Here is a 25,695-nt window from a genome sequence, read left to right as displayed (position 1 = left end):
ATATTAAATATAGTTATCAGTTTAAAAAAAATAAGCACACAGACCCCAAGTTAAGAATCTCTAAATATAGAATACTGGACTTCAAATCTGACTTTTTATACTTACTGTGTGACCATAATCAAGTCATTTAATTTCTCCTGACTCAGTTTCCTGACTTGTTAAATGAGAGCGATAAAATATCTTTAGTACTGCCCTCATAGGGCTGTTTGAATGATTGAGTAAAATGTTAGTCTTTTTTTCCCCATTGATTAGGGATGGGAAAAGGCAATAATTAAGGGACTGTCCAGAGTTTTATTTCAATGTCTGAGGATTCTCATTTTAATGTTTAGTCTTGGAGAATTGGACCATTGAGAACCTGTGTGGCTCTCTCTTTTCCCTTACTGATCATACCAACCCTAACCCTAAGTCTGCTCTTTTCACCTGGCTGTAGATCCCTGTTTCAGACTTTGGCTCCCAGGATCCTAACTCCAGTCTGTGACCATTACCCTGATTTTCTTCCCTCCAGAAAGAAGAGGAGGTATCCTGTTTCTTTGCCCTCTCTGTCTCACATTAGAACACATCTTTATACTATGTTGGGTGTAATATCCAAAGGCAGAGAAATGAGTTTAATAATTGCCTTGTCATTAACTTGGGTGACATAGAGCCTCAGTTGCCTTCTCTGTAAAATTAAAGGGTTGGACTTGGTCATCTCCAAAGGGCCTTCCAGTGCTGAGGTTGTATGATTCTAAAATGGAATCTAATCAAACAGAATAATAATAGTTATTTGCATGTCTAGAGCTCTTTTCTTATCAAAAATTCTTTCACATCAGTCATCCAATCAATTTTTTTTTAATTATTAAAGCTTTTTATTTACAAAGCCTATGCAAGGGTAATTTTTCCAACGTTGACCCTTGCATAATGTTTTGTTCCATATTTTCCCCTCCTTACTCCCATCCCCTCCCCTATCTGGCAGGTAGTCCAATACATGTTAAATATGTTGAAATACATGTTAGATTCAATATATATTTACATTTTTATATAGTTATCTTATTACACAAGAAAAATCAGATCAAGAAGGAAGAAAAAGAAAAACTGAGAAAGAAAACAAAATGCAAGCAAATAACAACAGAGAGAGTGAGAATGCCATGTTGTGTTCCACATTGTTCCCATGGTTTTCTCTCTGGGTGTAGATGGCTTTCTTCATTACTGCACAATTGGAACTGGTTTGAATCATCTCAATGATGACGAGACCGCATCCATCAGAAATGATCATTGTATAATATTGTTGTTGCCATGTACAATGATCTCCTGGTCCTGCTCATTTCACTCAGCATCAGTTCATGTAAGTTTCTCCAAGCCTCTCTAAAATCATCCTGCTGGTCATTTTTTACAGAACAATAATATTCCATAACATTCACATAACCACAATTTATCCAATCATTCTCCAACTGATGAGCATCTATTCAATTTCCAGTTTCTTGGCCACTACAAAGAGGGCTGCCACAAACATTTTTGCACATATGGGTCCCTTTCCCTCCTATAAGATCTCTTTGGGATATAAGCCCAGTAGAAACACTGCTGGATCAAAGACTATGCACAGTTTGATAACTTTTTGAGCATAGTTTCATACTGCTCTCCAGAAAGGTTGGATCTGTTCACAATTCCACCAACAATGCATCAATGTCCAAGTTTTCCCACATCCCCTCCAACATTCATCATTATCTTTTCCTGTCATCTTAGCCAATCTGAGAAGTGTGTAATGGTATCTCAGTTGTCTTAATTTGCATTTCTTTGATCAATAGTGATTTGAAGAATCTTTTCATGTGGCTACAAATAGTTTCAATTTCTTCTTCTGAAAATTGTCTATTCATAGCCTTTGACCATTTATCAATTGGAGAATGAATTGAACTATTATAAATTTGAGTAATTCTCTATATATTTTAGAAATGAGGCCTTTATCATATCCTTTGGATGTAAAAATGTTTCCCCAGTTTATTGCTTCCCTTCTAATCTTGTCTGCATTAGTTTTGTTTGTACAAAAACTTTTTAACTTAATATAATCAAAATTATCTATTTTACGATCAATAATTATCTCTAGTTCTTCTTTGGTCACAAATTCCTTCATCCTCCACAGGTCTAAGAGGTAAACTATCCTATGTTCTTCTAATTTGTTTATAATATCATTCTTTATGTCTAGATCATGAACCCATTTCGACCTTATCTTGGTATATGGTTTTAGGTGTGGATCTATGCCTACTTTCTGCCATACTAGTTTCCAGTTTTCCCAGCAGTTTTTGTCAAATAGTGAATTCTTATCCCCAAAGCTGGGGCCTTTGGGTTTGTCAAATACAAAATTGTTATAGTCACTGGCTATTTTGTTTTGTGAACTTAATTGGTGAAATCACCAATCAACTTCTCTGTTTTTTAGCCAGTACAAAATTTATATTTTTGATGACTGCTGCTTTATAATATGGTTTTAGATCTAGTACAGCTAGGCCACCTTCATTTGCTTTTCTCTTCATTAATTACTTTGAAATTCTTGCCCTTTTGTTCTTCTAGATGAATTTTGTTGTTATTTTTTCTAGTTCAGTAAAATAGAAAAGGCAGCTTGATTGGCATAGCACTCAATAAATAGATTAGGTTAGGGAGAATTTTCATCTTTATTATATTCACTTGACCTATCCACGAGCACTTGATATTTTTCCAATTGCTTGGATTTGACTTTATGTGGAAAGTGTTTTATAGTTTTGCTCATATAGTTCCTGATTTTCCCTTGACAGATAAATTCCCAAATATTTTATATTGTCAACAGTTATTTTAAATGGAATTTCTCTTTGTCTCTCTTGCTATTGGATTTTGTTAGTGATGTATAAGAATGCTGATGATTTATGTTTATTTATTTTGTATCCTGCAACTTTGCTAAAGTTGTGGATTATTTCTTTTTTTTTTTTTTCCCCCTGAGGCTGGGGTTAAGTGACTTGCCCAGGGTCACACAACTAGGAAGTGCTAAGTGTCTGAGGCCAAATTTGAACTCAGGTCCTCCTGAATTCAGGGCTGGTGCTCTATCCACTGCGCCACCTAGCTGCCCATGTGGATTATTTCTAATAGTTTTTAGTTGATTCTCTGGTGTTGTCTAAGCATGCCATCATATCATCTGCAAAGAGTGATAATTTGGTTTCTTCATTATCTACTCTAATTCCTTTAATCTCTTTTTTCATCTCTATTTCTTCTCTTATTGCCAAGGCTAGCATTTCTAATACAATATTAAATAGCAATGGTGATAGTGGTCAACCTTGTTTCACCCCTGATCTTACTGGAAATGGTTCTAGTTTATCCCCATTACATATGATGCTTGCTGATGGTTTTAAATAGATGTTACTGACTATTTTAAGGAAAAGTGCATTTATTCCTATACTCTCTAGTGTTTTTAATTTTATTAAATGCTTTTTCTGCATCTATTGAGATAATCATATAGTTTTTGTTAATTTGATTATTGATATAGTTAATTAATTATGCTAATAGTTTTCCTAATATTGAACCAACTCTGCATTCCTGGTATAAATCCTACTTGGTCATGGTGTATTATCCTGGGGATGATTATCTGTACTCTCTTTGCTAATATTTTATTTAAGATTTTTGCATCAATATTCATTAGGGAGATTGGTCTATAATTTTCTATCTCTATTTTCATCCTACCTGATTTAGGTATTAGTATGTGTTTGTGTCATAAAAGGAATTTGGTAGGAGTCCTTCATTCCCTATTTTTTCCAAATAGTTTATATAGTATTAGAGTCAGTTGTTCTTTAAATGTTTGGTAGAATTCACATGTAAATCCCTCTGGTCCTGGGGATTTTTTTTTTAGGGAGCTGATTAATAGCTTGTTCTATTTCTTTTTCTAAAATGGGACTAAGTAATTTATTTTCTCTTCTGTTAATTTGGACAATCTATATTTTTGTAAGTATTCCTCCATTTCACTTAGGTTGTCAAATTTATTGGCATAAAGTTGGGCAAAATAACTCCTGATAATTACTCTAGTTTCCTCTTCATTGATGGATAATTCTCCCTTTTCATTTTTGAAACTAACAATTTGATTTTCCTCTTTCCTATTTCTAATCAAATTAACTAAAGATTTATCTATTTTGTTGGTTTTTTCATAAAACCAACTCTTTATTAATTTAATAGCTTTTTTAGTTTCAGTTTTATTGATCTCTCCTTTTATTTTTAGAATTCCAAGTTTGGCATTTGATTGGGGGCTTTTAATTTATTCTTTTTCTTTTTTTTTTTTTCCTGAGGCTGGGGTTAAGTGACTTGCCCAGGGTCACACAGCTAGGAAGTGTTAATAATTTATTCTTTTTCTAGCTTTTTTAATTGCAAGCCCAATTTATTGATTTTCTCTTTTATTATTTTATGCAAGTAAGCATCTAGAGACATAAAATTTCCCCTTATTACCACTTTGGTTGCATCTCACAAATTTTGATATGTTGTCTCATTATTGTCATTCTTTTGGATGAAATTATTGATTGTGTCTATGATTTGCTGTTTCACCTATTCATTTTTTACAATGAGATAATTTAGTTTCCAATTTCTTTTTGGTCTATTACCAAATTTGGTCATTGTTAGTGATTCAATGGTAATATGGCAAGGGGTGTCCAGTGAAGTGCCCCCCCACAAATCTAGGCTTTATTCAATATCACATATTTTTGTCAATGACTTCGATAGAACAATTTCTGGAATGGCTTGTCTATCAAATTTATATGTGATAGAAAAGTTGAAAAGTCAGCTAACCTACTGGATGTTAGAATCAAGATACAAAAGGGTCCTCCTGATAGGCTAGCGCTTAGGTGTCAAGCATGTGGGAGCAAATTGTATGGCTTATAGTACTGCAGAGTGCAGCCTGAACCAGATTGAAATATAGTTGGAAAATATTTAGCAAAATATTAAAAAATACAATAGAATATAGATAACATCAATATTTTGATGAGGTGAGATCTTTCAAGACAGTTGTGAAAATCGAGTAAGGCTTCATCTATTTTAGGGTTGGAGTAGGCCTGAAGATCTTCGAGCATTGACTCAAGGGCATACCTTAATTCCCTTACTGCTATCCTCCCATTACATCATTTTCTCCTTATTTCGATCAAATATGGGCAACTATGTACTTATTGGCCAAGTTCAATTGCTTGGGTAGTTCCTGAGTTTGGAATGTAAGACCCTCAGCCAATGAGGATGAGGGTCAGTGGTGGGAGGGGTATTTGCATAAGGGACTATTTAAAGCTTTTTTATTAAATGATGACCCCTCACCATTTCTGAGCCACACAATGTGATTTTCTAAGTTAATATGCAAAGAATTTTAGAAATCCTTTTGTATGATTTAATAGGCCTTATTTCTATGTAAGTTTGGTGCCATGTAACTAGAACATTGAGTTAGCTCTAATAAGATGAAATTCTTTAGGCACCAAAAAATAGTAACTTTGCAAGTATAAGATGAAGAAAGCACAGATAGATAGAATTTTTTTTTCTGAAAAAGTTCTGAAGAGGTTTTTCTCTCTCTGTTTCTGTCTCTCTTTTTCTCTCTCACTCTTTCTGTCTTTTTGCTCTCTCTGTCTTTCTTTTTCTCTTCCCATCTCTCATTTTATATGTATATATATATATATATATATATATGTATATATATATATATGTATATATCATATTATACACACATATATCCATGTACATGTAGAAATATATAAGTATACATATAAGGTTATATGTATATTTATGTATGTAGATATATGTATATGTATAAGTATATGTATTTCTATATACGTGTGTGTGCACATAGTTTAATAAGTGCTTTGTCATTAATTTGCTGTGTTCACTTGTCTTCCCAAATTAAAGGATTGGACTAGGTTATTTGTAAAGAACCTGGGACAGCTTGTATCCAGAGGGATAGTTCTCAATAATTTTCAAACTTTGAAGCCTTAAAGAAAGGGGATGACTTAGGGGCAGGTCACTTTAAAAATATATATATAAATAAATAAAACTAAATTCACTGACTTCTAGCTCAGGGTCAATTAGAGAATTTATCATCAAACTACAAAACCCCTGAATTAGCGGCCTAAAGTAGGACTTCAATACATTCTTTCTTTTCTCTACCTCTCTGTCTCTTTTTCTGTTCCTCTCTGTTTCTCTGTCTCTGTTTCTCTGGGTACCTCTGTCTCTTTCTACTCACACATACATACACACACACACACATACACACACACACACATATATCTTGCCCTATATATAATATGTATTTATATACCAATATGTGTGCATATGAATGCGTGCACACACACATATATATAAAACTAGACTTGTGATTGCATCCACTTGGATTCCCCTGGGGAATTCCATTCATTCCACCAGGATGCTCCTGGTGAGGAACTTCCTCCATCAAAGCAAATTAGCAGTTTCTCTGCATCCTGCAGGATTGTCTGGGAGACTGGCAGGTTAAGCAATGCTGCCAACATCATATAGCCAATGTATACCTGGGGCAAGATTTAAACTCAGTCCTTCCTAACTCTAAGACTGGCTCTTTATTCATTTCACCATGCTATTTTTCAGTAGCAGCACTGTTAATTCCTATACGACATAAACGTGGAACACTCAGAATATGGGCCAAATTGCTAGGCATGGCCAAGTGCTGCAATTATCCTTTTGTGTAATTAAACCACTTCCAAGATAAACACAAATGTACTATACAAAATCTTTAGAAAAATGATTTAGTGTGTGCACAGGTCTATCACATACAACTGTTTCAATATCACATTGCTGAGATATTTAAGGGGAAGCCTGCAGCAGTCAAGATAATGAACCACCAAAAAAAAAAAAAAAAAAAAGCAGTTGAAAAATAGCCTCTTCTAGTTAAAAAAATAGAAGTATTATCAGGCAGAAGGGGGGGAAAAAAGCAAAAGAAAAAGGAAAAATACTGTACTAGAGTTTTTATTTGAACTCCCAACTAAAAGAGAGGTCAGTGTCTGCTTTCTCTTTTACAGGAATCCCCCTGCTGACCACTGGTCTTTGGTTAGTGGTCTCCCAACATATGTTGCCCAGAATGGTCTGGTAAGTGTGGGGCTGAGATGAAGGACCCTGTCTCTGAAAGGAAGATGATTTGGATTCAGATTGGGAAAGTGATAGGAAGAGTTTCCCACCTTCCCTCAAGTGTCCCAATATCTCCTTAGTTTCTCTATATGTAGTATGCAAGAATTAAGATTGGAGATGGGGCATAGGGGATGAGGGTGGGCCAGGATGTCATTGCCTCACCTTCCCAATTCTCTCTCAAAGACCATTCCGATTCATCTTGTTCCCCTTTGTGGTTTACAGATTTGCAATATCATGAATGCTGCTTCAGAAGACTTTTTCGCTTTCCAGGTAGGTCATTTTTTGTTTCTCCAGGAAAGAACTATGTGATTTTTTTTTTAACAGAAAATTTAGGAAGATCTTTGAGACAGGTAACCTGAAGACAATACTATTAAGAGGTTATGTCAACAGAGTTGAGAAGAGTAATGAAAGAAGCTGGCAAGCCAGCCAAATCTCCTAAACCTGCTATCATTATCATTATTATTATCATTATGATCAGTATCTTTATTGTTCTAGTTCTAGCTTGTTGTGAATCTGAAAGTATTGAATGACTTTTTAGTGTGATGTGGTGGAAAGAACTTTGGACTGGGAGCCCAGAGACCTTGGTTATATATCCTGGGTACAACAATTATGTGGATGATTCTCTTGCTCCAATCTAGCTTTCCATTCCTGTCTCAACTACATCCTTCACATATCTGCCAAACTGATCTAAATAAAATACTAGTCTGATTCCGTCCCTCCCTTTCTCAAGAAAGTTTAGTGACTTCCTATTGCCTGGAGGATAAAATGCAAATTCCTTTCTTTTATATTCAAAGTCATTTTTAATTTGGTTCCAATTTATCTTTCCAGATTGATTTCATATTACTACTTCTTATCCTTATACCCTTCTCCTAAGCACTCCCCATTCCAAATTGGCCCATTTTCTGTTCCTTGTACATGACATTTCACCTTCTCTCTTATTGCTTTTGTTGTTCAACTGATTTTTCCTGACTTCATTTGGGATTTTCTTGACAAAGATACTGGGGTGATTTGTCATTTTCTTCTCCAGATCATTTGGAGATGGGCTAAGTGACTTGCCCAGGATCACAGAGCTAGTAAGTGTCTGATGGAAAGATTCAAACCCACAAAGATGAGTCTTTCTGACTCCAGGCCCAAAACTACCTACTACACCACCTAACTGCCTTTGTCCCTTAAAGGATCTTCTCTCCTTACCTCTGCCAAGGCTTAGTTCAAATGTACCCTCTAAAAGAGGTCCTTCCTGATTCCCCCAGTTGTCAGTATTCTGCCCTTACCCCCTTCAGAAATAACAATCTATTAATTTTGCCTATATTTTAAAATTTTACTTATCTGTGTGTTTTTCCTCTGTAAAGTATAAACTCTTTGAAAATTTTGTCTCCCCAGTGCCTAGCAGAAGCCCTAACAGGCCTACATAAATACTTTTAAAACTTAATTGAATATTTTAACATATTTAGCATGTATTGGATTATCTGCCATCTAGGTGAGTGGGGAGGGGGAAGGAGGGAAAATTTTGAACAGAAGGTTTTGCAAGAGTCAATGTTGAAAATTTATCCATGCATATGTTTTGTAAATAAAAAGCTTTAATAAAATAAAGTAACTTAATTGAATTTTCTGAAATTTTATGAAAAAAAGAGTAGTGGGGATTATTGTTGTCTTCTTTTTTCTTCTTCATTCTCAAAAAGGACCCTGACATTAGGGAGGTGACATTCAAGTGAATTGGATGTGAATGAGGAAGAGCTGTACAAAATCACCAGTCTGATTTTCTCTTTTGAAATCATCCTGGTAGAGCAGCATCCTGAAATAGATCAGGATGACTGTAGATGGTCCTGAATGTAATGGGACACTTTTAAAGCAAAGGTCTTTAACAAGTCTCAGTTTGAATGAATCATAAGTATGGAATCATAAGTCTGCAAAGTACCTGTCCTTCCAGCTCTGAAATTCAGTGAGCACATGGAAAGTATAGGACTGACCTAGAGTAGCAGATAAAGATAGGTAGAAAATATTAAAAAAACAAATAGAGAATAAAATGGACGAATGGGAACTTTCTACTTACAGATATGTTAAAAGTTTGTTATACTTTAATGATATTCCAATTAAACTCTATTCTTCCACCTCTGAAATTCAGTGAGCACATGGAAAGTATAGGACTGACCTAGAGTAATAGATAAAGATAAGTAGAAAATAATAAAGAAACAGAGAATAAAATGGACCAATGGGAACTTTCTACTTACAGATATTTCAAAAGTTTGTTATACTATAATGATGTTCCAATAAACCCTGCCTCTTGCTGAATCTTCTCATGTGATAAAGAAAATGTTAAGCAAAACCCAATCATCAAGGTCAACTTCTCTGAGAGGTTGATAGATGTTTGTTGTTGACTCATTGATAATCTATGTATCTTTCCACACCCAATAATCCCACATTCTCTCTCCGATGAGAAAAGTGTGCTTCATTATCTATTCCAGTGACCCTCTAAGGGTGTGCCATAAGTTTCATTAGATACACCTTGAAAGCTCTTCCCACACTCCTAAGATTTCCACACTCCCCATTTTCTCCCAGCTGCTAACTGTGACCTACTGTGAATATCATAATAGCAGCTTTATCCTTGGAGGCACAGAGCATTCTGAGTCCCAAGTTAGTAGGAAGAGGAGGAGAGGAAGGAAAAGAATCCCGGGGTAATACCCCACCACCAGCACCTTTGCCATTTCCAATGGCAAGTATGTTTGTGCTGTGTTATGGACAACAGTGACAAGAAGTCACTTCATTCAATTCATCTGAGTTCAGCTAAATGGGATAATGGATAAGCCTAAGTAATAACTATGTGACCTTTACTTGCCTCAGTTTCCTTATCTATAAAATGGGAATTATAATAGTGCCTACCTCCCAGGGTTGTTGAATATCAAATGAGATAATTGTTTTAAAGTGTTTAGTACAGGGGGCAGCTAGGTGGCGCAGTGGATAGAGCACCAGCCTTGAATTCAGGAGGACCGGAGTTCAAAACTGGTCTCAGACACTTAACACTTCCTAGCTGTGTGACCCTGGGCAAGTCACTTAACCTTAGGGGAAAAAAAGTGCTTAGCACAGCACCAGACACAATGCAGTTCCATTATTATATAAATGTAAATTATTATTATTACATTTATATTGATTTCCAACCAATCCCAAGAGCTAAATCCTTCCATATTGTCAGGGTCTATCTGAGAGTGCTTAATTAAAAATAAATTTTTTTGTGGGGATTTAGGAGAGAGTAGATTGCTTGTCATAGCATGGAGTGAGTGAGAACATTTCAAAAAAACAACTGTGGGTTTTTGTTTTTGTTTTTGTTTGGTTGGTTTTATCAGAGTTGCTTGTACTTGTCCTAAGGACATCTCAAGATTGTATTTAGGTATGTTTTTAGGATTCACCTGAATGCTTTCCTCTTTGACGAGGGAAGTTTGATTGATTTTTTTCTTTGCTAATTGTACTTTAGGTTTAGAATAGTATAAGCACTAAGGCAGGACTAAGCCTAAAAGAAATCTGTAAAACTTTGTTGAATTTCGATAATTATATGGTGGGAATGAGTTTTGGATCCATCAACTTGGGAGACATCTACGCTCTCACAAAAGACTAACCTGAGTAAGGTCTAAGAGCTGTGCATCATGAACATTACTGGAATTCTAAATGCAGGCACTGGGGAAGGCAAACAAGAGGAGAGCTAGTGAAGTCTCTCCAGTTCTCCAAAGAACCATTCAGCATTAAGGTTTTGGATCAGCGTGCCCAGAGATTCTCCAGTCAGGTTTCTGGAACAGTAAATTTTTAAGTGGGAGCATGAATTTAAGAACAATTGATCTGGGATGTTTTCTAATCAAGTGATGAACTTTAGTCTGGGATTTATTAATGTAGAAAGTCCCCACAGAGTATGGACATGTCCCAGGGTAGCTTGTTAGAGAAAAATGGCAACTCTAAGCTTGGCCTTAGTGACTGAGATTAGCCTAAGATAAATGGATGAGTTGGGAGACACACTGTGACACCTCCTACATGATGTGTTTCAGAAACTGGGACTGTCTCCAAAATAATTTGGTTATCTGGAGTTTATGGGAGGGAGGATAGGCTCTAGTAAAAGAATATCCTCCTCTGTGCTGGTCTATAACAAAAAATTAAGGGAGAACTCTTTTTTTTTTCCCCCCACCTCAGAACTGGCATTCATAAATCCAGTGAATGACAATAAAAAAAAGCTAGATCTTGAAAGGGTTTTAGCACTTACCTTTTTTTTCCCCTTATCTTTCGGGCTGGGAGAACTGATCAGAGTATATAGTGAAGGAGTCCTGACTCAGATTTTTAATTCATTGTATTACGTGGTCATTCTGAAGGCTTGAATGGTGATATATATGGAGATCTATGTCTGTGGGGGATAGGTGGGATGGGAAGGATTTAGAGAAATGTGCTGGTCTGGAAAGTGAAGTCTTTTAATAAGTAAGTTGAGTTCTAGTTCCACAGCTAATTTTGCTAGCAAAAGAGCCCTTAGTTTGGAGCCAGAGGACTTGAGACCTAGGTTTAAATCCAGCTTGCTACTAAGTACCTTTGTGATCTTGGGTAAGCTGCTTAGACACTCATTTCAGTTTCCTTATCTGTAAAATGAGGTATTGACATCAACCTTTTCACTTCTCTGATAGCTTTTGAAATAAATCACTATTACAGAGACATTTCCTATTGTCCTGAGTTGGACAAATAGTCACAGACTTTGATTGAGGAGTAAAATGAGCAAAATCCAACTTAGTCTGATCCAGAATAGTTGGATAATTTCTGAAGTCAACTGAATGGCTCCTCACAAACAAAAATGGCTCCTTTACAAACAAATTTGGGGTGAGCATAACACTATTTCTTATTTTATGTAGAAAGAACCTCTGGATGAATCTGGATGGATGATTAAAAATGTCCTCTCAATGCCCATAGTCAACAAGAAGGAAGAAATTGTTGGAGTGGCTACATTTTATAATCGAAAAGATGGAAAGCCCTTTGATGACATGGATGAAACTCTCATGGAGGTTTGTCTCTCCACCATCCCTGTCCCCTCTTCTCCCTTCTGTGCCTTTCCTGCAAATAGCCAGGAAGAGCGTGGTTGGCAACAAAAAAGCCTCAGAAAGGCAATCTGCTTTGATCCTGTAGAATGGTCCCACATTTACCTGGGGGCAAGGAAGAGGGTTGGAACATATTGTACCGAAATGAAAAAAGCAGTAATTATTTCAGCACAGACAGGAATCTTTGTGTGATCTCTGGGCTGTAGAGAGACGTCTGTATTAAGGGCATTAGGAAGACCTAATGTCCTGAACATGACTCCAAATAGTGTGAGTGAATGGGAGTTCAGTCTGAGACTTGTACCATTCTGTTCTCTGGGGAACTTCTTAATAATGTGCTCCCTGAAATTTGATAATCAGAAGGAGCTTCCTGAGAGTGTAGTAAAGGAAGGGAACTCAGAAATGAAGGTGAGAAAGGTGCCAGAGGAGGAGAGGAAAGGACTGTGGTGTCTTTACCAGGACTAATCTGTGAATGTGATTTCAGGGAAAGTCCCAGTCCCAAAATATATCTTCCATCCCTATATATTTTCACTCCCTTCCACTGTCTATTTCACTACCACCACAGTACCAATTTTCCCCAGTCAGAGAAGCTAAGAAGCAGCCCTTTGGGAGGGTTATGGCTAGGAAGCTGACTCTGCTAATTCATACATCTACATGGGGTCCTAAGAGTTAGTATTTATTAGTCTCTGAGTTGGAGAGGGTGGTGCCTGGGGGCAAAGGGAGTGAGGACTGGGTGTTCTGAAAGAGGAAAGGAGACATTACAGAGCTTTGGCTTGGAGTCACCTGGTAATGGTAAACTCACTATTTTCAAAGTTAATAGATTCTAATTTGGAAGAGTTCTAATGGTTGGAAATTTTTTTTCTTAAATTGGAAAGCTCTTGGATAAATGACCTATATAGTATAATACAGCATAGTTGATAAGAGGGCAAATCTTTGTATTGAATTTTCCAAATATATAAGATTCAAAGCTATCTCCTCAATATACATGTGGTCAAAGAATGTAATTTTCTTTCTTTTTTAAAATAAGTTTTTGTTTTTCAAAATACATGCAAAGATGATTCACCTTTACCAAACTCTATGTTCAAATTTTTCTACCTCCTTCCCCACTTCTGCTCTCATCCGGACAGCAAATAATCCTTAAACATGTACATTTAAACATGTTTAAATGCTAAGTCCTTAAACATGTTAAACATGTGCAATTCTCCTAAACATCTTCCACATTTATCATGCTGCACAAGAAAAATCAGATCAAAAGGGAAAAAAATGAGGAAAAAACCCAAAGAAGCAAACAATAACATCAAAGGTGAAAATATTATATTATGATCCACATTTAGTCCCCATAGTCCTCTTTCTGGGTGCAGATGGCTCTCTCCATCACAAGTCTATTGGAATTGGCCTGAACCCACTCATTGCTGAAAAGAGCCATGGATCACAGTCTATCATCATATAATCTTGTTGCTGTGTATAGTGTTCTCTTGGTTCTACTCACTTCACTTAGAATCGGTCTGTGTAAGTCTCTCTAGGCCTTTCTTAAATCAGCCTGCTGATCATGTCTTCTAGAACAATAATACAAAGGCTGCAGTTTTCAAAAGAATTGCAAACTATTATCAACCACATGAAACACTACTTCAAGTTATCAAAATTAAAAAGAAATGCCTATCAAAACAATCCTGAAGTGTTGCCTTCAGGAAATTGGCAAAGATGACAAAAGATTTATAAAAGTTGATGTTGGAAGCCTTTTGGAAACACAGGCACACTAATTTATTGTTGCTAGACCTGGGAATTAGCATAATCATTCTAGAAAGCAATTTGGAATTATCAAATAAAATTGCTAAAATGTTCATACAATTTGATCCAGAGATCCCCTTGCTAGACTTCTATCTTTACAGGGTCACTGACAAAAAGACTCTATAGACATGAAAATATTTATAGCAGCACTTTTTGTGATAGCAAAGAATTGGAAGCAATTCCCCATTGACTGGGGAATGACTAAACAAATTAAGGCATATATATATAATTGAATATCGCTTTTTTTTTAAAGAAATGATGAATACATTGAATTGTTTCTCATTCTTAATTTTTGAAGAGGACCAATGACATCATGGGTAATGCCTAGATTTGCTAATAAATTAGATTTAAGGGAGACAGAATTGGATTTAAGTGATGCAGAGTTGTGTAATGTCCTCAGACTCACTTTCTTCCTGAGTCATCAAAGTCCAGTGGCAGGACAAAAATAAAGATGACTGGTGAAGGTCCAGGATGCAGGATCACATTCTAGTTATCACATAGAATGTGATACCTATAGCTATGACATCATATTAAAATAATTAGTTTATTTAAAACAGTAAAATGGCCCCTAAACTCTACTTGACTCTCTTCTTCAGCTTTAGGAAGTTTCTTTTAGAAGAAAAATTCTGAGTTTGCTCACAATTATTCTAAGCCCTCAATTACGATAATTCCTATTGTCTAGGCAGAGATTAAATTCTCTGACTAGCCATGCATTTATACTTAAATCTAGTTAAGTCCAGGTCTCTTTACTTTTGAAGCAAAATACAGTTTCCTGGAAACATTTGGGTAACAAAACAGAAGATTATATTATTTTGTCTTTATATCTGGATCAACATTGGGAGAAAATTTGAAAAAAAAGTTTGCTTTACTTGGGATTTCCCTTGGCCTGAGCTCTTTTTGTGGTGGCAAAAAACTGGAAACTGAGTGGATGTTCATCAGTTGGAGAATGGCTGAATCAATTGTGGTATATGAATGTTATGGAATATTATTGTTCTGTAAGAAATGACCAACAGGAGAAATACAGAGAGGCTTGGAAAGACTTACATGAACTGATGCTGAGTGAAATGAACAGAACCAGGAGATCATTATATAAGGCAGCAACAAGATCATTGTGGCTCTTTTTAACAATAAGATGATTGAGGTCAGTTCCAAGGATCTTGTGATGAAGAGAGCCATGTATACCCAGAGAGAGGACTGTGGGAACTGAGTGTGGATCACAACACAGCATTCTCACTCTTTTTGTTGTTTGCTTGCATTTTATTTTCTTTCTCATTTTGTCCTTTTTTATTTGATTTTTCTTGTGCAGCAAGATAATTGTATAAATATATATGCATATATTGGATTGAACATATATTGTTACCATATCTGACATATGTTGGATTATTTGCCATCTAGGGGAGTGGGAAGGGGGAAGAGGGGGGAATTGGAATGCAAGATTTTGCAAGGGTTAATGTTGAAAAATTATCCATGCATATGTTTTGAAAATAAAAAGTTTAATAAAAAAGAAATAACTGAATAAATTAAAATATGAATATAACAAAATATTGTTTTATAAGAAATGATGAGCCAGGCTGATTTCAAAAAACCCTAGAAAGACTTACATGAACTGATACTGAGGAAAACATTGTACACCCCAAAGCAAGATTGTATGATCCACTATGATAAACTTAGCTCTAATCAGTAATTCAATGATCCAAGGCAATTCCAATAAACTGTAGATGGAAAATGCCATCTGCATCCAGGGAAAGAACTATGGAGATTGAATAAAGATCAAAGCATACTTTTTTCATTCGTGTTTTTCCCCGCAGTATTACTTCACCTGCTTCTTTGAAGCATTTCTTTTCTTTTTTTTTTTCCCCCGAGGCTGGGGTTAAATGACTTGCCCAGGGTCACACAGCTAGGAAGTGTTAAGTGTCTGAGATCACATTTGAACTCCGGTCCTCCTGACTTCAAGGCTGGTGCTCTATCCACTGTGCCACCTAGCTGCCCCGAAGCATTTATCTTTCTGTGAATTCAGACTAACACTTCCAGGGAGGGAAGGATACAAAGGAGCCATCAAAACAAAGGCTTAAACCCTCAAAATGAATGAAACAATAGACACTTACATTCAACTAGGTGGGAGAAATGTCTAGTTAGCCTATCTCAGATTACAGGTTCAAAATACTCAAATATTTAGTAAGGTAAAAGGGAAGTAGGAATGGAGGTGGAAAGCTAATGAGATATTACACTGGATTAACAGAGAAAATTGTATCCACAACAAATGAAAAGTGTCTTGCAATGTCTTTATTTTATTAAAATTGGGATGTAGGGCAAGGTGATCATTTGCCAAGAATATGTAGAACATTTCCCTCATTGAATGGCAGGTTGGACTAGGTAAATATAAGGTGAACAATAACTCAAAAAATTATACGATTCTTATTCTTCATTTTCTAGAAATGGAAACAGGAAAAGAATGACTGGAAATCTGGACCTGTTATTTAGAAACAGGTGACTTAGTAATAATTACTTAGTGATCACAAATGTAGAGCTGGAAGGGATATTGAATAGATAAGGAAACTATGACCCAAAGAAATTAAGTGATTTGCCCAGCAGCTACAGTCACAAGACTTTGTTAGCATCATTAACTGGACTAATTACAGAACCTAGATTTGAATCCAGCATTACTTTCATTATATCATGTTGTGTATGAACTGGAGCAAGTCAGTTCTCCTCTGAACCTCAATTTTCTTTGCAAAATGAGTTGACTGAACTAATGATCCCCAAAGTTCCTTCCCATTCTCATTCCTACCGTCCAATGCATCCACATGACTTGACCAAAATTACACAGAAAGTCACAAAGAAAGAGCTATAGAAAGAAATGTAATAGTTTTGGTTTTTTCCCCCCTTCTTTTTCAATGAGCAGGTTAGATGGGAAGGAGGCAAATAAAGTTGATTTTCATCAATTGGAGGAAATATCAATTTTTAAAAAGAAAAAATATAAGTATAGTAGAAAGTATAATAGAAATACACGTGTTTGTAGTCACAACTCTGCCCTTAATTCATTGTATGTCTTTTTACAGGTCATTTGACCTTTTTAAAATAAGAGAAAGAAAGAACTAGCTGACATTTAAGATCCTTTTGTTTTACAAAAATATTTACTTTTATATTACTTTAAAAAGAAAAAGTGATAAGGAAATAGAATAGGAAGAAGATCTGATAAAATGATAGTTTAAATAATCTAGAGTAGTTTCAGGTTCTTTTGTAAAGCTCTGATATTTTGTGACAGCTGGGACTAGGCCAGAGGCCTCCTCATTTCTACTTGGTCTAAGCTCTTTCCATTAGACTATTAAGACTTTCCTTATACCACATGTACATGTGGGATAGTGTAAGCTCCACACTACTCCCATTGATAGTTGGTGATTATTTGGGGACATTAGGCCCAGCTTTAAGAAATAAATTTTCATGATTTCATGTGTATAACCTATATGATTGCTTACTCCGTTAGGGAAGAGAGAGAAGAGGAAAAAGGGGAAGAAATAAGAGAGGGAAGGATTGAATTTGGAACTCAAAACTTTTGTTAAATGGTAAAAATTAATATTTTGTTTTAACATTGTTTTAATATATAATTGGGGAAATATATATATATATTAAAATAAATCTTGTTTAATAGGAAAGTTGAAGGTGAGAATGCAAAGCGAATTGTTAAAATAATAATAATTAAAATACTTATCCCCACTCCTAAAAACTGTACTCTTAAACTTTTTCTTAAAGTAAATTTTAATTTAATAAAAAAAAAATTATTCTCTTTCAATTCAGGAAGGGAATAAGAAGAAATATTTCTTATCCTGTCTATTCTTTCTCTTTCTTTTCAGTCTCTTACCCAGTTCCTTGGCTGGTCTGTCCTAAATCCTGACACCTATGAATCAATGAACAAGCTGGAAAACAGGAAGGATATATTTCAGGATATGGTCAAATATCATGTGAAGTGTGACAATGAAGAGATACAGGAAATTTTGGTCAGTGTCACTTTTTTTGATGTCCCATCGAGAATTACCACATGCTTTTTTGTCCTGGGCCATTTTTTTCCCTGGGCATTTGAAATCCATGAAAGACTTAACTTGATAGCCCAGTGAGCATAAGAGACTGAAGGAACCCTACTCTTCCTCTGTTTGATATGAATTCTCCAATAGGCACCTATTCTCCATGCAGTCTTCTTTGACATCCCTCATTCTCAAGTTGTGATATCTGAACTGTTGATACTCTGTGCCTCTCTTGTGCCCTTAGGACCATGGGATCTTAGAGCTAAAAGGGAATATTTAGTCAACCTTCTCGTTTTACAGGTAAAGAAACTAGAGTCAAAAAAAGTCAACTAGCTTGCCCAAGAAGTGATAAAGGCTGCATTCAAATCCTTTGAACTCTAACTCCAAACTCTTTGCATTGTTGCATGGTTTTAATGTTCTTTTGTATTGTTATCTATGTCTTACCTTCCCTACCTGACTCAGATAGGATAGGGTATGGGTAGGAATCTTGTCTTTGTTCTCCTTCAGAACTGATGGCAAATTAGAAAATGTTTATTAAGCACATGTTGTATGCAGACAACTAGGCTAGCTCCTAAAAGAAGGAGCTTTGAGTGCTTTAAAAACGTTATCTCATAACTCTGGGAGGCAGGCATTAATATTATTATTCCCATTTTATAGTTGAGGAATCAGAGGCAGATAAAGTTTAAGTGACTTGTACACACCACACAGCTAATTAGTATCTGAAACCACATTTTAACTTGGATCTTGCTGACTCCAGGCCCAGTGTTCTATTCATTTTGTTATCTTGCTGCCTCATTCAGGTGAGAGACTTTCAAAAGTTAACAGGTTGTCCCACCCTCTAAGCATAGGGTTTATTTTTGCCTCATTTTTTGTATCCCCAATGCTCAAATTTACGAAGTGCTCATTGTCTACCTGACTGGTATAATCAGTGAAAACTTATTCAATGAGTTTGGCCAAACTGGATGTTTCTCTGGTAATGATAAATTTTAAAAAATATATATGTTATATTATATATAACATATATTAATATATAATAATAAATGATAAGCAATATCATTTTTAAGGAAAAATGTCGATATTTAGCTCTCAAATTTGTAATCTTAAAAAAGTAGAGACTTGTAGGAGAAGAGATTTGGAGATGGAAGGGATGTTAAAGATCTAATCTGAAACCTTATTTTACAGTTGAAAGAACTGGGGCTGATAGAAATTGCCAACAATTTGACAGGCATTTATTACACACCTTCTATGTGCCAGGCACTGTGCCAAGATAAGAAGATACAAAGAAAGGCGAAAGCAGTACTTGGTTCAAGGAGCTCAAAATCAAATGAAGTGGAGAGAAGGCAAACAACTATATATTGACAAGATATATATAGGATAAATTGGAGATAATCTCATAGGGAAGGCAATAACATTAAGTTGAACTTGGAAAACCTAAGGTTCTCAGATCTCACAGCTAGTAAGTGAGGGAGCGGCCCCCTCTGTCCAAAGCTAGCATCCTTTCCACTGTATGGATGATTTCTTTAATGCTCCCAGGACTTTGTGGGTTATATGTGCAGCCTCATTTAGTGGCAAGAACCTGATGATAAGTAGAAAAAACCTAGCATCAGAGTCCAGGCTCTGCCGTGGTGAAACTGGATTTAAGTCACTTCCTATCTCTAACCCTCAGTTTCCCTATCTGTAAAATAAGCATAACAATGCTTATACAATAGGATTGTAAGGAAAAGTGCTTTATTAACCCAAAAGTACTAGAAGTAAAAGCTAGTGTTAGCAAAGAACTCTGGGGAAGGGATACTAGAAGAGAGAAGCACAAACATGCTGATTGATGCCTTTTTTCCCTTTCACTATTTCTCTCTCTCTTCCTGCACCCCCTTTATTTCTTTCCAGAAAACTAGAGAAGTCTATGGGAAGGAGCCTTGGGATTGTGAAGAAGAGGAATTATTTGAAATTCTCGTGAGTGGAATTAGTACAATGCTTTTTGTAACTTTGTAGAGGACAGAGGCAAAGGTGAAATTGTGGGCAAAATTGTGAAGATATCCTTGTCTTCATGTCCTTCTGTCTCTGTCCCATTAATGTGAGAAGTTAATAAGGACTTGAGGTGATATCTGGGACAGAAAAATTTGCAGGATATTCTGGAAGACAAGAAGTGACTACAGGATTCCAAGTCACAAACTTAATGATGGAATTTCTGGTTTGGCAACAAGTAGCCCATGAGATATTTAGGAGAAGAAAGACTTTTCCCAGTGGCTGTCATATCAGCTGGTGAATATTGATATGCTTTGTACCATCATTCTTAAGGCCAGACTGAGTTATAGTCCCAATCTAATCAAGAGGATATGTTAACTTTCCCAGAGTTCCATAGCAAGTTGCTGGTGGAACTGGGAGTTGAACCAAGTTTCCTGGAATCTTCTTTGGCCATTATCCCACCAGAGTGGCTCCTCACTGCTGCTTTGTTTTTTTCTTTCCTTTCCTTGATTAGATTTCTACTGTTTTTAAGAGGATGATGAGATTATTAATTATTGAGATTAGAGAACTGCTCCTTTAATATGATGGAGTGAGGAATCTCCCAGTTGTCCTCTTCAAATTACTACTTGCTCTGGGCCTTTGCTCACTAGGTCCTGACCCAGAAGTCTGCAGGATCTAAGGCTCTCTCTCCCCTTTGTCTGACAGCCAAGTAGAGGCTGCTGGGGCCCTCCTCTACCCTATTCCAAAGGGGAGACAAGGAAGGAAAGAGATCTGTGGCAGAGGCATACTTTTGCCTCAGTCTTGTACTAATTTATACAAATTAACTAATTTGAACTTTCTTTTTTTTTTCTTCCCTCCTTTTTTTTTTCCCTTCCCTTTTTTATTTCTTTTTCTCCCTTCCCTCCCTCCCTCCTTCTTTTCTTCATTCTTTCTTTCCTTTCTCCCTCTTTCCTTCCCTTCCTTCCTTCCCTTCCTTCCTTCTCTTCTTTCTCTCTTTCCTTTTTCCTTCTTCCTTCCTTCTTTCCTTCTCTCTTTCCTCCCCTTCCTTCCTCTTTCCTTTACTTCCCTTCCTTCTTTACTTCTTTTTTTCTTTTCTTTCTTCCTTCTTTTCTTCCTTTCCCTTTTTTCTTCTTTTCCTCCCCTCCCTCCCTCCTTCTTTCCTTCTTTCTTTCTTTCCTTTCTCCTTTCTTTTTTCCCTTCCTCCCTCCCTTCATTCCTTCTCTTCTTTCCTCCTTCTTTCTTTCCCTCTTTCCTCCCCTTCCTTCCCCCTTCCTTCCTCCTTTTCTTTACTTCCCTTCCTTCTTTCCTTCTTTTCCTCTTTTCTTTCTACCTTCTTTCCTTCCCTTCCCTTTTCATCATTTCCTTCCTTCCCTCTTTCCTTTTATCTCTTCCCTCCTTGCTTCCTTTCTCCCTCCTTTCCTCCCTTCCTTTCTTCCTTCCTCCCTCCTTTCCTTCTTTTCTTTACTTCCCTTCCTTCCTTCTCTTTTTTCTTCTGTCTTTCCTTCCTTTCTTTCTTCTTTCCTTCTTTCTCTCTTTCCTTCCCTTCATTCCCTCTTCCTTCTTCCTTTCCTTCTTTCCTATATTTCCCTTCCTTCCCTCTTTCCTTCCCTTCCCTTCTTTTCATCTTTTCCTTCCTTCTTTTCTTTCCTTCCTTCCTCCTTTCTTCCCTTCCTTCCTTCCTCATGCCTTTCCTTCTTTTCTTTACTTCCCTTTCTTCCTTCCTTCTCTCCTTCCCTCTTTCCTTCCTTCTCTCCTTCATTCCATCCTTCTTACTTCCTTCCTCCCTTCTTTTTTTCATCCCTCCCTTCTTTCCTCCTTCCCTTTCTTCTCTTCTTCCTTCCTTCCCTCTTTTCTTCCTTTCTTCACTCTTTCCTTCTTTTCCTTCTTCTTTCCTTCTTTTCCTTCTTCTTTCCTTCTTTTCCTTCTTCCTTCCCTTCTTTTTTTCCTTCCTTCCTTCCTTTCTTCAGAAAGATGAACTCCCAGATGCAGAGAAATTTGAAATCAATAAATTCCACTTCAGTGACCTGCCCCTGACAGAGCTGCAGCTAGTGAAATGTGGAATCCAAATGTATTATGAACTGAAAGTGGTGGATAAGTTTCATATACCCCAGGAGGTAAAAGTTCACAACCCAGATCTCTGAGTTCCTTTTTTTAATGTTCTGCATGAAATCCAGAAAGTGACCTCAAATTCACTTTGTGTTACTCTGATCATTTTTATAATAATCACTGTGACTCTGAAAACTTCAGGAATGAGAATTGTGGTACCACGTCTTATTCATCATAAATAAGGAGAAGCTCACTTGCAAATAGGAAATTGAGGCTGAGAAAGGTTAAGTGAATTTCTGATGACACATATTTCCAAAGTATCTTAAGTTGAATTCAAACACTGGTGGTCCTTATTTTATGGGCAGCACTCTAACCACGGAACTACTTATCTGCCTTTGGGTACAAAAGGATGATCTTAAATCCTTATACACCATAGGATACAACTGGAGTATAGTACTTGGCAAATCTCCCAGAAGAGAAAGCACATGTTCATGGTCACACAACCGATCCATGCTAGGACTTAGGCTAGAAGCCAGAGCTCTGCCTTTGTAGGTCAGGACTCCTTGAACTGCACCATGAAGTCCTACTCCTTCTGAAGCAAAAAGACATTTCCTGTTAATGGTATTAATTTTTCTAAGTCAGATTTCCCTCCACTACATGGCCTGGTGTTATTAAAATTCAATTGAGTTCACCTCGACAAATACTAATTAAGCATATAATATGTATATAGCAAGAAATAATATGAAGTAATAGAATGAGTTGTTTGGGGCTCAGGAAGACTTGAATTCAAAGCCTGTTTTAGATATTTACTAACTGTGTGACTCCAGACATGTCTTCTTTGATTCTCAATTTTTTCATCTACAAAATGTAGGAGTTGGATTCAATAATCTCTGGAAAGAAGGTTCTTTCCACCTCTAAATCTATGATCTTATAATGAAGGGGGCATCTACACAGAGAATTTTCTGTAGTAAAATCACAGCTCTGTAATTTTTTAAGTGTATAAGGTACTATTTGTGAGGGAATAGAAGATATAGAAAAAAAAAATAATTCATGCCTTCCAGGAGATGGCGTGATATAAATTCCTCACATTTATATCATGTCACCTCTGTGAGTTTCCCTCTTTTAATTCAATGACCTTTTTATATGTCCATGCCCAGGCCCTAGTACGGTTCATGTACTCTCTCAGCAAAGGGTACCGAAAAATTACCTACCACAACTGGCGCCATGGATTCAACGTGGGACAGACCATGTTCTCATTGCTTGTGGTAGGTTTGATGCTATGGTAGCCCAGTTCTAAGGGGGAAGAGTGAAAAGGGTGGGGAAGAAGAAGTAGGAATGTGTTATCATTGCTCTAAAGCTCTTTGTCTAGGGAAACTGTCTCAGGCAGATGGGAATAGGTAAAAGGAAGAAACTCCCATGGACAAGTATATGGAGATAGATGCTCAGAGGAAGAATGAGGTACACAAGACTAGGGGAAGAGACAGTCAAGGAGTTCTCCATTAGTGAAGGTTTCTGGAAGTTGGATGGCACCTCACCGGGAATGTTTTAGGGGGAGTTTGGGGGCAGGCACAGAATAGGACTAGAGGCTAAGGTTCTTCTGACTGTGAGATAGCATTTGAATGCTGGAACCTGAAGAGAAATGAAGGTTTTGGGGTCCAGAGAAGACTTTTAAATTGGAAATCAAGAATATGATCAGGAGGTATCTCTCTATCAGTCCCTTACTTAGGGTGTTAAGGTGAAGAATTCTATGGAAAACCTAGTTCAGAGAAACTTTGGGAGATGGGTACTTGCCTTAAACTTCTATACCTATTTTTAAATGCTACTAACTTCATTTTTGAATATTCCTGTCCTACTGTATCCAGTAAAGCATTCCTTGTATTAACATCTAAAAAGCAAAAACAGAAAGAAAAAAAGAAAGGATCATCCAATAAAACTCAACATTGTAATCCCATTTGACAATATGTGTAATATTCCATTCTATAGTCCCCCTCCCCCATGTCAGCAGAGGGCAGAAAGGTTCTATATCTGTATTTGAAGGTTGGAAAATTAGTTTCCAATGGGCTAAAATGTAGTTTAAAAAAATGGATCATAGTCCTTGACAAGAGAACTGAAATTAAGCAAAGAAAATGAAGAGTCCTATTCCTTGTGCTTTATATGTAAGTCAGTGGACTTTATGAATTATATATAAGCTTTAACCTATTTTTAGCTGTTATTGGTATAATCTCCATACTATACTCACATGTTGCATTAAATGTTTGTTGTGAATTCCTTTAAATAATATGAAACAAAAAATAATGAAGCAAAATGCTGTGCTGCTTTGGAAAAGAAAAAAGGGAGAAGAAAAGCCTTATGCTTTTCCTCTGTAGGTTCCCTGAGTTTAGGGAAATCCTGAAAAGTCAGGGGATATATTTAGGAAGTAGCTGACCCAAGAGTAAGGAACCGTGGAATTTACATTCCATGGATCTGGAAAAGACCAGCCATTTAATGCAAACTCTTCATTGACTGGGGCTGAAACAAATCTGAGAAGTAACCAGCTCAAGATCACAAAGGTAATAGCAGCAGAACTCAACTTTGAAGCCCAGGTCACCTGACTCCAAGGTCAGCACACATTTCTTTACACCATCTTGCTTTTATAAGATGTGGATGTTGGATAATTGCTCTAGACTTTCCCTATATATGCAAAATGGCCACCTTTACCCTTATTTGTATTACTAAATATTTATGCACCCATGAGACAAATTCCTCAGAGTTATACTTAAACCATGAAAGCTTAGGAAATGTACACAGTTTTCCTAGTGGATGCAATATTAAATGAATGGATTATAGAAGCAAATGGGACAAGGAAGTCCAAGCTTTCCCCATTTAGAGTTTTCTGTTCCTCTGTTTTTCCAAGACAAACAAAATCAAGTCACTTCTACCTTTTCATCTACTCAAAGTCCTCCCATCCATCCTGACATGTCTCATGGAGGAATAACACTGAGGAAGCCAAGATAGAACTTATGAAGTTAGGAGAGGGTACTTCCAAGCCAACAGGTGAACAAAAGAACTATTGGAGGCTCCTGGTATTTATTGCCTTCTTCCCACATGCCAAAATCTCTCATGACTTCTTTGCCAATATATGTTGGAGCCAGTGTACTGATTCATGAGACCTGATTGTTAAATTTTCACTGTAATTATTTATACCTTAGAAACTGGCAAAAGTGACAAATCAGGAATTTTTTTCCCCCAGTTGTCCAATTTGCTAATTGGAAAAAAAAAAAATCAAGAAAACAAATTTAACTTAAAAGTCTATGATGCCTACATTTTTTTTCTCCTGGAGACCTAGTTAATCATTTAGCAGCACACCCTTAACTGCATAGCAATCCTGGAATTTCAGAGTTGGGAGGGGACCAAAGAATATTTAGTCCAACTCACCCCCCCATAGCACTCTCTTCTACAATGGTTCCATATGCTGGTCTAGTCTCTGTTTAAAGGTTCCCAGGGATGGGAAGCTCTTAAGGCAGCTCTGCCAATTGGTGGAAAGAATTAAGCAATTTTTCTTTTGAGTAAGCTGAAGTCTTGTTTCCTTTAATTTGCCCCCCTTGATCTTTGTTTGTCCTATTCTTTGGCCAAGCAGAATAGTTGTCTTTCTCCAGAATAGTCTTTCAGGTATTCAAAGACACCAATCATGTTTCTTTTCTCACCCCATCCCAAATGTCTTTTTCTTTTGCTCAGCATTCTCAGAT

The 25,695-nt window shown here is 36.6% G+C and overlaps 1 protein-coding gene across 2 annotated transcripts in view; it reads left to right on the top strand.

The window, feature by feature from the left end:
- PDE6A (phosphodiesterase 6A) overlaps window positions 1–25,695 on the top strand; it is a 93,861-nt gene that overhangs the window by 21,601 nt on the left and 46,565 nt on the right. For both annotated transcript variants that reach the window (XM_074291752.1, XM_074291753.1), the window contains exons 7-13: window positions 6,999–7,065; window positions 7,327–7,374; window positions 11,976–12,125; window positions 17,795–17,938; window positions 19,847–19,912; window positions 21,892–22,038; window positions 23,128–23,235. In XM_074291752.1, coding sequence (XP_074147853.1) covers window positions 6,999–7,065; window positions 7,327–7,374; window positions 11,976–12,125; window positions 17,795–17,938; window positions 19,847–19,912; window positions 21,892–22,038; window positions 23,128–23,235 — 730 coding nt within the window. The remainder of the gene's footprint in view (window positions 1–6,998; window positions 7,066–7,326; window positions 7,375–11,975; window positions 12,126–17,794; window positions 17,939–19,846; window positions 19,913–21,891; window positions 22,039–23,127; window positions 23,236–25,695) is intronic.

Source organism: Sminthopsis crassicaudata, chromosome 2 (genome assembly GCF_048593235.1).
Source record: "Sminthopsis crassicaudata isolate SCR6 chromosome 2, ASM4859323v1, whole genome shotgun sequence".
In the NCBI taxonomy this organism is placed as follows: Eukaryota; Metazoa; Chordata; class Mammalia; order Dasyuromorphia; family Dasyuridae; genus Sminthopsis; species Sminthopsis crassicaudata.
Note: the sequence above shows the minus strand (reverse complement) of the source record. Positions and strands in the feature narration are given on the sequence as shown.